The sequence below is a fragment of the Cyanistes caeruleus genome, chromosome 20, assembly GCF_971803275.1.
Source record: "Cyanistes caeruleus chromosome 20, bCyaCae1.hap1.1, whole genome shotgun sequence".
Classification (NCBI taxonomy): Eukaryota; Metazoa; Chordata; class Aves; order Passeriformes; family Paridae; genus Cyanistes; species Cyanistes caeruleus.
In genome coordinates, this window is record NC_141720.1 from 10,063,520 (window position 1) to 10,077,535 (window position 14,016).

The window sequence follows — 14,016 nt, forward strand, 5'->3', positions numbered from 1 at the left end:
TGCTTCTGGAGTGTGCTGCATTTGGAGCTAGAACCTTGTCTATTTAGTACTAATTAGTTATTGCATGTAATAACTTTGGCTATGTGTGCATAAGTCATCATCCTGTAATGCTTTCTGCTGTTACTGTCATGGAAATGTCATGTTCTTGCTCTTGTAGATGTAGAATGTGTAAGAACTGAGGCAACCTGCTCAGTGCATGGGTTGGTGAAAGTAGTAATTTGAACTGCAGTGCCTACAAAAGGAAAAATTTGGCTGTGCTTGCAAGGATCTGGAAGTATGGCAGTGGATGAGGTGTTAGAATTTTGAATGCTGGAAGTTGTCTGGTGTCTCCTAGTCAGTCATTGTTTGGTTCCTGCTGAGAGGACACTTGCAAGGGTGCCTTGGTACATTCTGAAGTTGTGGTCAGATACAATGACAAGGCCTCTCAGGCTTCAGCAGGTGGGAAGATCTGGGGTTTAATTTGGTGACATTTTCATAATCAACTGTTTCTTTTCTCTCTCCAAAGAGTCATTTAGGCAATGTCTTGGTTGATATGAAGCTCATTGATATCAAGGACACTTTACCTGTAGGCTTCATGCCCATCCAGGAGACCATTGATACACGTAAGTTGACATCTATTCCTCAGTCCCACTCTGCCAGTGCTTCTGTGGTCAGGCCATGCAGGGCTGTATCTCAGGCAGAGGGTCACCGTCACTCTTGGCACTTCCGCTCTCTGGTGTGGCATGTGCACATTTAGAGGCAGCTCTGGGCTGCAGTAAAACAGCCTTTGGTTTTCTTGTCCTCCTCAGGCTGTTTAGTGGGATGCCTGTCTGTATCCATTCACCTGCTAAAGTTCTATGTCTCAGGCAGGAAGGGAGAGTTTCTTTTTTCAGTTTGAAGAGTGGAGTGGGCCTAGCAGGAGGAGAGCTGCTGTGCCAAGGGGCGTTCAGAACTGCACTGAAAGGAAGGGCCTGTGGGTTTATGCCTGCCCACTGTACATCTCCCTGCTTGAGGAAGCAAGGGCTCCTGTCCTGCCAGGAAGTGCTGAGGGGGGTCAAGTATGTTTGTGCTAGCTGACACAAGGCACAAGTGCAGTGTCCAGAGGGAGTACCATCCTCGTTTCTGCAAGGTAGAACTGCTTCACTGCAACATGTGAATGAGCAGTTCCCAAACAGTGTGTTCAGCTCCCCTGGGACTTGTGCCAGCAGCAGCTGGAGCCATGTCTGGTGGCAGCCCTGTGTTGTGTGGAAGTCCTGGTGGAAAGATTGAAGGGGGCTTTGTCATTAATTTGAAATGCGTTGGGTTATGACTGTGACAGTCTTTAAAGCAAGGGCACTGCCTGTTGTAAGGAAGTGGTGTGAAAGAGAACACAGACAAAAGCAAATTTTCAGCTTTGTGCTTGCAGAAAAAGTCAAATAAGAGGCACTGCTTTTTTTTCAGTTAGCTTTGTGGTTACAGGTGTCTCTGTGCTCCTCTCAAAGTGGCAGCTGACTCGCAGTTAATACATTTAATACAGTACTCCTTAGTAGGTCCTGAGAAGATTTTCACAAGCCTTAAATCCTAGACTCCTAAAATCAGTTTTAGGCACTTCAAACAGAAGCCCTACTTTTTCAAAGCAGGGGAAGACTAGACTTCAGGGATGTATGTATTTACCATCTCTAAAAGCACCACTGTATCTGCAAGCTGCATGCACAGATGTTCTGTGCACACCTCACACTGTATGGTTATTGGTGCTAGTGCAGCAGTGCATTCCAGAGGTTGGAATGGATTGCTGTTTCCCAAGGTGTGGATTACGGAACAGGAGGAGCTTATGGAGACAGGGCTGCTTGCCATCTGTTGAAGTGACAGCATATTTTAAGTTGGAAGATATTTGTTCAAATTAAGAAGAAGGGTTTTTATTTTGCAGGCACTTTTTTGTAGTTGCTGGTTGTTTCCAGATTTTCATTCAGCGTCTGCCCTTTAGATTTTCAGTAGACTTCTGTCCTGCTTTCCAAGTGCCTGCATCCAAACAGGAGCCTCACCTTGCTCACCCTGAGACGCCTCAGGGTGAGATGGAGCATTGTTTCCCAAGCACCACAAATCTGTGTCTGTGTGCCAGTGCCAGCCGTGGTCACAGACAGCACCAGCGCTGGCTGTGGACTGTTGTCTGCATGCTGGTAAACAGCCTGAAGATCTGTGAATTCATTATACAGATAAGCCTCAACTCCTATGGGCTTGAGTTTTTCATGGTGGATAACATGGAAACAAGTGGAATTGCTCTGTGACACGTCGCAGGAAGGGCTGTGCAGTGCAATCATCCACCCTCAGAGTACAGGTCAGAGCAGCTGCGTCATGGGAGGTTCTGGCAATTACTGCTTTGTGAATCTGGTTTGTCCTTGGAAAGAACCAGGGCAAACATGGTAGGAGTGTCACTTCTGTGCCTGCTGACTTGATCAGATGTCACTAACACTTGGGATGTGTGAGATTTGGACAGACAGCTCTTACACTCAACCTCTGTATGGCAGGCTCTGCCTGCTCCTCCTCACAGTGGGTTGGAAGTGTCTGGTTGGAAGCACGTAGCAGAATGAACTGACTGGTTGTGTCAGAAGCTTTCAGGTACATTCCTAGAGGCAGTGCTTGTGGGAGGAATGTTTAGATACGGCTGTCCAGGCCAGTGAGGCGACTGCTACCTGGGAAAGAGCAAGGGAGTGTGAGTGGCATGTGGAACTGGCAGAGTCACCTGCTGTTTTGTGCTGTGGGGCAGCACCAGGGCACATGTGGGAGCTGATCTCTGCAGCAGGCAGGAGGAGATTGGTTATTGCAGTGCGAATAACACATCTGATAGAACATTCCTCTCTGAATGGCACTTCACTGACTAGTTTGTTGACATATGTCTGTTCTTTGGCACCAGTTCTGCCATAATTACCTGCCTTACATCTGGAGAGACTATAAATAACATTCATACTCTAATCTTGCATGAAACCCACCCTGTATTCTGGGTTGTTTTTGCAGAAGAAGTAGCTTTCAGAAAGAAGAGGCTGTGCATTAAATTCATCCCTCGAGATTCTACAGAGGCAGCGATCTGCGATATCCGAATCCTGGGGAGATCTAAGCAAGCCCCTCCTCAGTACACATTCATAGGGTAAGTACCCTTGACTGCAAAGTTGTTGTCATGGATGCAGTTATACCAAAGCAAGGGCCCTATGCTCCCATAATTACCAAGCAGTAGCTTGTAAGAGGCGATTAGAAAAGTCCAAGTAAGTACAAGTGTTACTGAGTTTGATGCAGGAATTAACTCACCCCTCCTGTTTTTTTTTAATTACACTTGTTCTCACTGAGCAAGGTGTTCCTGGAACACGTCAGTGCCTGCTGCTCGTGCCTGTGTTCAGTACTAGCATTGATGCTGTGTGTTGGTTCCCCAGGGAGCTGAACAGCATGGGTATCTGGTATCGGATGGGCAGAGTGCCGCGCAATCACGACTCCGCGCAGCCTGCGGCTCCTCCCGCCCAAGCACCAGCTTCAACACCCGCTCCCAACCTGCCAAGGTAGGTTTTCTGCATTCCAGCTCCTTCTGCTTGATGCTGCATGTCTTGTGGTTACTAACCTTGCCTGGGAAACCAAGACTAGGGTGCTGAATCTGTATGGAATGATTGTGTCACAGTCTGATAAGGGAAATGTGCTGCTTGTTGAAGTATTTGCCTGCTGGAAGTTCCTTTGCCTGTTGCTGTGTAAAGAAAAATGGTTGAAGAAGCCAGAAGAAAGGAAAAGCCTGCAGAGGAAGGGAAACAGTAAACTGTACCTTTCCTTTGCTTCAAACTATGCAGGACATTGTGGCTTCCAACACATTTGTGTGGGTCGGCTCAGAAGGGTGAGCCAGAGCTGCAGCCCAGCCAGCTGTTCTCCTTGACCAGAGGGAGGGAGAAGTGTCTCTACATACTTCAGAAAGAAAACAGGTTTTGCTCATCTCCAGGACCAGTCCATTCATGGTTTGAAGTGCTAGTCCTTGGTTTTTATTTTCTTGAAGCTAGTTGCTGAGCTCCAGTTATGCAGCTAACATGAGCATGCACAGCAACCTGCTCATCTTGTGGTGACTGATAGGAGCAGCACTGCTGGGCAGTGGTGTCGGTCCAGGCTGTTCTCCCTGTGTTGCAGGCAATATTTCTGTGTGTGTATCAACAGATGTTCTGGTGTGTACACTTTCATATACCAGTAGTGCTGTACTGACAGCTTACTTGCTGGATTTCTTTGGACAAAAACAGGTGTTGTTAAGCAACAAACCAGCCCAGACAGTGATTAAGCGAGAACTTTGCACTCCTGCCATTCGGTGTGAATTGTGCTCCTGCTGCTGAGGCTCATAGACTGGGCCAGGCCATTGCCAAGGGACAGCACACTCTCCTCAGGACCCTTTGTCCTTTTGCCTATATAAGTGTATGTGTATTTTTGCTCTAGGCATTTTCTACACTGCAGATACCTTTACAGTATTGCAATAACTAGTGAGAGCTAGAATTTCGAAGGAGACAGCAGAGAGGAATTACAAGGTCCAGGTTGTGTACAAAGGTCATTATATCATATGGGTGGAAATTGCTTACATCTGTAGAGTCTTGATTTACACGTCATTTCAGGGTTAGGCTTTTAAATTGCTGCAACATATTCCTCAAAAAGCTATCAGGCACCTCCTTAAGGCAGGTATGTACATTTGAGCCTTCACCCATGATCCAAACTGAAATCCACTGTCCTGGTGTGGCTCTTTGAGCTCTCCAAAGCATTTGGGTGTTTCTTTCTCTGAGTTTTGCTTGGTCAGCTGCCGTGCCCTGGCACAGTGCATGCTGTCCTGTACTGTCAGGTGTGCTGCAGGCAGATGTGCTGTCGTCTTCTCAGAGATGGAGGCAGAAGAGATGAAAAGCCAGCTGTTTTCTGGAGATTCAAGCCTGTCCTAGTAGGACCTGAGATGTTATTCTGAAGCTCTGCTGGACATAAGCTAGATGCCAGCTCAGGCCATGTGAGATCAGAGAGAAAGATGTCTTGATTTTAGAGCACAGATCTTCATTTTCTTTCTGCAAGAAATTCTGTCTGGGCAGATTTCCACAATAAAGAAAAAGAAAATTATCATAGCAAGAGAATGTCAGTGGCAGTGCTTAATCACTGAATGTGGAAGGATCACTTTATAGCTGACCAGAGAAGGCTGCAGAGCCATGTCAGAGCTGTTTGGAACAGGGCCAGAATTAGAGCTCAAAGCATCAGTGACAGTCTGAAAAGAAGTGTTTACAAGGCTTATATATTTTATAACCTCTTGTTGTGCAGTTTATGGTTTACAATGGCTGCAAGGAAATTGGATCAGTTTTGTTTTACTTGCCAAATAAAGCAAATGTCAAAATAGTCAATATAAAATGTATTCTAATTTGGCTGAGTTAAACCAGCCAGTATGCAGTGGAATAATTGAATGTTACATTAATGCCTTGTAGTAAAACCCACCTGTCTGTAGCCAGCTCCACTCTCCCACCCCATGTGTGATTTACAGGTAACTTTTACACCACCAGCCTGATCATTCAAAGCATCTTTCATGTCTGTTTTTTTACTCTGGTTATTTATTATCCAATATATTTTTTTAAGAAATAGAAATGTATATAAAGGTGCATCCTGCAAATATTTAATTATTACAGGGAACACAGACAACCTGAAGGCCTCTTCTAACACACTCAGCAGTGTCGTGAGTTACTCAACACAGTGTTTGTGGAAGATTGTAGCCACCAGTAATCTCTTATTTTCACATCACCATAGGGAGAGGAGATTGCACTGGCACCCAGTTTGCTGTTTTATTCCATGTGGATATGTCCTGACAGAAATAGCAGTGGGTTTTTCTGAAGCTCTCTCTGTAGTGAGGGAGAATTGGTGATACAATTGGACAACTGCTGCATGAGCACTGTGGAGAGTCTAGTGTTGGGCTGGTCAGATACTGGCTGCTCTCTTCACTTGATGTCTGCATTATAGAATAATTCTGAATCAACAGGGGGCTTCAAAACAGTTGCTAATGCTAGATGTAAACTAAACACTTCTGTACAACTAAACCTAATATGGAAGGACTTTTTACTGTGGGATATATTTATTTCTGCACCAGCCCCTCTGCTCTGTTGTGTGGATGGTGGCCCATCACACAGTTGTCATGTATCAGAGGTGTGACTTCGACAGGTAGGTGCACATCAGCAGTGCTGCTTCTGCCACTCGTGTCACAGAATTACGGCTCACAGTCAGGGCTGCACAAGAGGAGGCTTTGTTTGATAGTTGTGCTGGACTACAAGTGGTATTTTTCAGCCATTTCTTCTCCTTTGTGTTTTCTTCTACAGGCATCTGGCTTAATAGCCTCCAGCAGCAGCCCTGGCATGTCCCAGTGAGGGTGGCATGCTGTGCCATGGAGCATGGCCGTTCCCTTGTGCAGCTCATCAAGCTGCTTTACTGTCTTTTCTCTCCAACTCTTGCAACAGCTTCTTGGCAGTCTGAAGAAATGCTCTTGCAGGTTCCCATCCTGCTGCTGGAGGACTGACTTACATGGGGAACTTGATGTAACTTCCCTCTGTACCTCTGCTCTGAGCGTGAGGCCTGTGCTGTGTGGCAGCATCATTTTGGGGAGCAGGGAGGTAATCCTCCCCCAGAGGAGGTGGTGGTTACAGGTAACTCACCCGACCTTTGGCACACTCTTGCTTCACCCAGCCTGTCATGTCATTGCCAGTTCATGGGCTGGGGACTTGCAGAACAGCACATGTCATGAATGTTTGAGCACTGTCTCAGGGCCCAGCTCTGCCATGCCTCACACTGTTGGAGTAGGCTGCAACAGGATTTGTGGGTGACGTTCTCCTCTTGGAGTTTGGTTCCAGCCTTTTGGGAGCAGCTCCTTGACTGGTGTGAGTACGCGCAGAATCAGCTGTGAGCCGTTTTTCCTTGCAGATGCCTGTGTGGTGGCTCTGTCCCCGCTGTGGTGCTCTATGGGTGGCTTCTGCGGCTTGGGAGCACGTTCTGCATCCCTTCCCAAGGTGCAGCAGGAGCCTGTGCCACTGTCATTCAAGCAGCCCGCTCAGAGTTTGTCAGCTGCACACAAGATGTCAGTCAGTGCTGTGGAAGTGTGTTTTACAGTGACAGGCATAATTGCACTTAACTTTTTGCATGGATGTTATCAATCTGTGACGGATACTTTGGGGAAAGGAGCACTCTGATTGCAGATGATGTGTCACAGGTATTTAATCTTCCTCTTGGAGAGACTGGGATTCAGTCACAACTTTCACTTGTTGATGCGAGGTTTTGGAATCATAGGTTCTCACTGACCCTGGGAATTGTTCAGTCATTTGGTTTGTAAGGCTGTCATCCAAAAGGTTAATGATTTACCAGGAGAGGAAAGATGTGGCTGCAATCCACTTGCATTGCTGTGATGTTAGTGTAGCCGTCGATGTGCAGGCTCAGAGTGGCAGAACTCTGGCTGCCCTCCCGGGATGTCTGTACAGTAGGTGCTCCATTCCACGCTGGCCGGTCCCACTGCAGCTCCTGCGTGGCCACAGGGCCCTGTGGAGGCATCACCGGCCGGTCCCAGGGGATGTGCTGGTCCCTCTGTGCCCCAGCCCGGGCATGGTGGCCAGGACAGAGCAGGGTGTGCTCCTGTCCCTGCTGCTGTCCCATCCTGGGCCCTGCAGAGCAGCTGCACCACTCCAGAGCCAGGGCCAGCCTTGTGGCTGCTGCGCTGGGGCTCCGGCCTGACCCGTGCGTCTGAAAACCAACAGGGACAGCTCGTGTTTGCTGCAGCTCAGCCCTGGTACTGCTTGGAGCAGGTTGGTGTGTGCTACCAAGTGCTCAGGGCTCCAAACAGCACCTACAGAGCACTACACCAGGGAAGTGCAGCTCTAGCTTTGATACACAGGTTGCTCCTACTTAAGCACCTGGAATAAGAACAAGATGTGTGAATTTTCCTTCTGAGCTCCCAGTTACCTTTTCACTAGTTAAGCTGGCCCCTCCTTAGGAAAAGGAAACAATTTGTTCCTGTTCGCTGCTCCCGGTGGAGCTTCATGTTGAAGAATGTAGGAATTCCTTTGCAAGGCAGAGAAGTCTGATTTTTCAAATGGATTTATTAACAGTGTTTGAAATTGGTGGTGTAAGCTTGGGAAGGGATCAGTCTGTGCCTTTCTGCTGCAGGCTGATGATGTGCAATCGAGGCAGGTCATAAAGCAGCACCAGCAAGCCAGTGTGGAGACCCAAGCTGTGGCTGGGATACAGCAGCTTAACTGTGCAGTGCGGCAATGGACAGGAGGGCCTTCTGCCTTTACTATTTTATAAGTAGCTACCCTATTACTTAGAAATAGCTATAATACTTTATTTCTTTAAGTAATTTAAAATAGATTTTTATGAAGCATCTATAAGAGAAAAGGTTCCAGGGCTTCAGTGCTATTCTACTCTGGTGTAGAGAGAAACCAAATCCTGAGAAAGTTGCCATCGCCCAGGGGCAGCCAGTGCTGGAGGTGTGAGGGCCCGAATGCCTCCACAGAGCACTGGGAGTCTGTCTTAGATCCCCCAGCTGAACCAAATGCTGCCAGAGAAGGAGTATTTAGAGATAGATCTAGCTGGTATGACTGGAAACTGTTCTGAGAAATTATCCTTTCTGCAAAGTGGTGCTTTCTTGATGGAGTTACATTTTTTAATCTGTTTCATCAGGACAGCTCAAAGGTAAAATCACCTTCTCTGACTTGCATCTAATTGTAGAAGCTTTTGCATTGGAAAATACCTATAAGATTAAGTAAAAAAAATAGTTATTAATTATTATATTTTGAAAATATTATGTGTCTTGAATGTTCAAATCACTTGCATCGTGAAACACTGCACAATATTCCTAGTTTTCACATATTGACCAGAAGCCAAGGATGTCATAAGGGCTGAGGTCACATCTCAGCAGCAATGGATTAAAAGCCCTGTGAGGCTGAAACAGTAAGTTGAAGCCTGGAGGGAGTGTTTCCATGGATCCTCTCTGGTGAGGGTGGTAAGGAGCAAAATGTAAGGTTAAAAGCCCATGATGTGTATAGGCTGTGCAGATCTGTACATGATGGCTTGGGGTGGGTAAGGGGGGCTGGCACATGTTTCTCCAGAGTCTGGTTCCCATAAAGGATTTGTTATGAAACGGCACTGACCGTGTACACGGCTTGCATCCAGCTCAGCTGGATGAAGACGTGCAAAAATTGGTCACAGTCCAGTATGTTTTAGTGGTAGAAAATGATTATTAGGAAAAAATGTTTAAACAATATGGTTGGTTTCCAGGCACAAGTCTTGCAGCAGCCGAGAAGGAAAGCCGTGAACTGTAATTAGAAGGACCCTGATGGATTTGGCCGATTCTGAGTATGCATTGAAAAATTTGTGGAGTGCTCTGTGTGAAGAGGCTTCAATCTTCTTAGAGTAATTTTTCTTTATAGAGAGCCCTCTTCCTGCTATAACAGTATTTCTGGAGGCATGTTTTCTTTGGGGCATAGCATGGGGTTGTTAAGCCCAAACCGGAGGTATCCATTTGGAGAAGCTGTGCTCTGGGTGGTTAAATAAGCCCTGCAGGGAAACTGAGCTTTTTTTCCCTAAAACTTGTGTGTTGTCTGGTATTTAATATGATCTCTGCCACTGCTGATTTGTAATCTGTGCTTTCACCCTGAAGTGAATGTGGTTGTGTTCAGATATTTCCTTTAAATCAATCACTTTCACCATTTTCCAAAACACTTCTTGAGTTTATTGCTTTTAGTAAAGTGTTTGGACTGTCATTATTTATTACTGGCAAAGTGCTGACAGTGTGCTCTTCCCAAATGAGTCTTTATGTGGAATATTTGTTTAACAGGTTTTTCAGGGGCGGTGTCGATGTCCCTGTGGGCTGGGCTGTGCCTGCAGCACTCCAGGGCAGTGGGCTCTGCCTGGGCAGCAGCCCCCACCATCCCCACAGGGGCTCGGCTCTAAGAGGGGCTTTGCATCTGGCCTGGGAGCCTGGGCTTCGTTGTGCTGATTAATTTGACAGAATTTAAAATCCTAACCCAGGAAACTTACACCATGTGTAATTTATCTTTCTGGAGTATTTCTGCTGTTTGGCAATTTTCCCCTACTGCTTCATTATCTGAAAACTCCTGACTCTGGAGAGCAGCTCGTGAAGGATGTGGAAGCCGCATGCTTGCCGCCGCAGCCTCCTGAGACACGGCGCTGCTCAGCTGAGACAGCCACTTCATAAGCACTTCATGCTTAGGTCTCAGCTCTTTCATGCAGCCTCTGCCTGTAAGGACTTAATGGGCTGCAGCTCATACTTCCAAGTGGTGTAAATTAAACTTGTTGGGTTTTTTCCTGTTGTTTGGCAGCTGCTCTGTCCTAGTTACTCAAGTCCTCTGATCTGAATTAGTCCCCATGTAGAGGAAGCTGCAGGAGATTCATTCTGCATTAGGCCTTACATTTTGGTTGCTGGTCTGCAGCAGGTCACATGCCCTCGTGAGCATCACCGGCTGCTCTTGTTGGAGAGGGGGGCTCAGCATCGCTTCCCCCATGCTGCAGGCACCTGGGGAGGGGGCTGGCAGGGGTACCTGCTGGGCCCAGTGGAGTGTGTGCTGCCCTCCTCCCCTCCTACAGCTGGGAAAGCTAAACGGGCAGATCTGAATGTGGAAAGAATCGCTCACTCTTTTTCATTCTCTCCTGCCATTGGGCTTTTATAAAATCTGAATCTGGCACCCCCAGTTCTCATTGACCCCGAGGAAACAGGATATTTTAGTAGCTTGGAATGAGATGAAATGTGTGCAAAGCCCATATGTTGCTTGTTTTAGGGAAAGGGTCAGGAAGGTTTTAAAAAGTATTTAAACATTTGGTTTACACGATTAGAATAGATTGTCTGGAATGAAGTCCATTACCCGAGGTGATTCTTGCCTCACAGTTTAGGTTTTCATTGCAGTTCCTTGGAGTATGAGGTAGGTGTTCTGGCATCTCAGTGCCCCAACACAGTCAGAGTTAAGGGCTGTGAATAAATGCTGTAGCTGGGATCTAGCCACTGCTGGAACCACAGATACCTGCTGTGGCAGCGGCTGCAAGCTGCAGCCTGGGAGATGCCTCCTGGTAGAGGGGGTGGTTCCCTCAGAACCCCAGCAGCTTCTTTCTTAAAAATGTGCCTTTTCCAGTCTCCAAAGCTTTAATGTTGGGTTACATTTCTTGAGAGCTGCAGCCTGATATTAACTCACTTTAGGTATGTTTTCAGCTTTCTATAGGTTGAAATGTAATAGTTCTGTTCTTAGTTTTTCATGAGGAATGATCTTTGCATGATCATTGTTTATGGAAAGTAATCTGGAGTTTTTTTGAATTTTTTTGTTTTTTGAAAGATATTCCCTTGAGACTGCAGGTTTTGCAGCTCTGTTCTGAAGGTCACTGTGAAAAAATCAAACTTTACTACCTGACGGTTCAGATGCTGCTCTGGGTGTCACACTTGTACCACCCAGTCACTGCTGGGTCCAAAGCCCCACTTAGCATTAGGCTTTTGCTGTGCATTGTTGATGTTTTTATATGAATTATAAAGCATCCTTTGATATCTAGCACTTTCCCTTGTGATCCTCTGTTCCTTTTCATGACTACTTGCCCCCTCACTTCAAAAGCAGTTCATCACCTTCCTGCAGACAGTTCTTAATAACAGGTTTGGAACTGTCGGGCATTCCTGGGCCTGTTTTATGTGAGTTTCTCTCCAAAAATGTTCAAAAAGTGACCATAATGTGCACAGACCTCAAATCCCCTTTGCCTGCACGTGAAGGTTCTCCTCATCACATGCTGACTTGTTCTATGGATTTGCTGAATAAAAGAGCAACTGAAGTGAAGAGGGTTATTAAACTTGCTCTAAATTGTCTTGGAATTATCGTATGCTGGGGAAAAATACATTTGGTATTGGAGCAGTGCTGGAACAGCATGGGTTTGACTCCAGCTGTGGAAGGAAAGGCTGGAGCCCTGGGCCTGGCCTTGCCAGGACCGTCCATCCTCCTGCTGTGCCAAACTGCCTCATTGCTTTTGCTGGGGAGGAGGAAAGCTGCTTCTGCTGACAGTTCAAAAGGGAGATAATTGGCATGGGGATAGTCTTTGTGAGTTGCCATTCCTTAACATCAGAGATTCACTAAAGTACTAATAATTACTGTTAATATCTTTCAGTGGAAACTTTCTGAGTAAACGAGTGCTGGTTGAGGCAGCATTTAACGGCCGCTGCTGGCATGATCGGAATGCAAATAAGTGTTATTAGCCTAATGATTTTGCTGTCACCACGGTGTGCAGCAGTAGTGTTGTGAATATGTCATGCAGTACCCGTGAATTTGGAAAGTGTGTCAAAACACAACTTCAATTAGTTTGCTCTAATTATGACTCTAGAGAGTTCATAAGTATATCACTCCTCATTAAAAGAGATTTTCTTATATGGATTAGTACAGCACATAAAGTAGTGTTTGAGCGATTGGAGGCAGGGCTGCGTAGAGGGAGGATGCCCATGGTGTGCTGGAGGTACAGTAGGTCTGGAGCAGCACTGGGGCCCAGCCCCATCCCAGGAGCTCCAGGTGCAGGGCCAGGGCTGGAAAACCTCCCAGGCAGGAGCAAGTGGCTGTGCCAGGTCAGCTGTGGGCAGCAAGAGCGTGGTAGATGGTTCTGGGCAGGCTCTTCAATTAAAAATAGCCAAACCAACAACAAGCCCAAACCAAAAAAGCCCTGGAAGGAATCACACTTGATGCTGAAATAGAGATGTGGCCCAAAAGCTTTGCTCTGGTAAAGGTCAAGGAGCACAAGCAGTCAGAAGCACAAGGCTGTGCCAGCCTGGCCTCTCCAGAGAAGTCCTTTGGGATGCTGGGTAGGGTGTCTGTTCACCTTTCCCAGGATATTTGTAGTGCATTTTACATACTGTCTTGTCAGTTTACCTGATCATGTTCCAGCTTTGCAGAAGGAAGAGATTGTTGTGCTCACAGGTGAACAGTTGGGTAAGGGTTAAAGTAGTAATTGTTTAAATCTTTTAGGCTTTCCTCCCAGTTCTGTGATAATTTGATGAAGAACTTCACCCTAATTAAATATTCAAATTAGGAATAAGTGTCAATATGGCTTCCTGGTGCCTGGAATGATGATTAATTGTATTCAAAACTCTAGTGGCCGCTGTAATCTAAACCAAACCGTTGTTCTTGATTATTTGTGCAACACATTTACCATGTTTTTGTTTTAAAATTTAAACTAGTAATTGATTTGCCATATGCCGCAGAACTGCACATACTTTCACGATATGTGTTTAGGAACTTGGGGACTTTGTAATTGGGATTTTCTTGCTTTTCAATGGCAGCCTCTTTTTTTTGTCTTCTACAATGCAAAATAATTAGGCTCTCACAACACATAAGGAAAATGCATTATGCAATCAAGTTTGTAGGTATAAGCTATATTGATCCTGGCCAAAGTTTACATTAATTTAAAATAAATTAGGCATTGTTTCCCATTCCTCCCTACAATGTCATCTTTTATAAAAAGAAGTAGGGAAGGGGAGAGCTGATTTCCATCCAGCAGTCACTGCCCTGTCTTGTGCAGCTAATGTTCTTCCTGGAGACATCTCTCTGGCTGTCTGGAGCAGCTGGAGTGATGGAATGGCCAGTTGTCCTGCGTCAGGGATAGCAAGTGCCCGGAGCAGGCGGGCAGGCCATCCTTCCAATCGCCCTCGTTACAGCCACAGCCAAGACCGGTGTCGGGCAGGGCTGGTGCTCCTCACCAGCCCCACAAGCAGTGCTGGGAGTGGTGCCCATGGAGGGTGGCTCTGTCGGTGTTGTACACCTCCACGTGGCTTTTGTCAGCCCCTGCCACGGCAGGATTCCTTGTGCTGCCTCCAGTTGGATGCGTGTGAAGGGGAGAGCAGACGGGATCACTGTGGAGCGGGGCAGTGAGGGCTGGCCTGGTCTTGGTGTGTGCTCAGTGCCTGGCAGGCAGTGCTCCGTTCTCATTGCACACCTGGCACGGGCACACCCTGCACACCTGGCACAGGCCCACCTGGCACGGGCACACCCTGCACACCTGGCACAGGCCCACCTGGCA

At 46.8% G+C, this 14,016-nt stretch overlaps 1 protein-coding gene across 11 annotated transcripts in view; it reads left to right on the forward strand.

Annotated features, from left to right (window-relative positions):
• MVB12B (multivesicular body subunit 12B) overlaps nucleotides 1-14,016 on the forward strand; it is a 58,464-nt gene that overhangs the window by 13,770 nt on the left and 30,678 nt on the right. For all 11 annotated transcript variants that reach the window (XR_015278263.1, XM_086858526.1, XM_086858531.1 and 8 more), the window contains 3 exons: nucleotides 506-602; nucleotides 2,971-3,100; nucleotides 3,381-3,503. Coding sequence is in view for 10 of the 11 variants with exons in the window: in XM_086858526.1 (XP_086714652.1) it covers nucleotides 506-602; nucleotides 2,971-3,100; nucleotides 3,381-3,503 (350 nt within the window). In the remaining variant the exon portion in view is untranslated. The remainder of the gene's footprint in view (nucleotides 1-505; nucleotides 603-2,970; nucleotides 3,101-3,380; nucleotides 3,504-14,016) is intronic.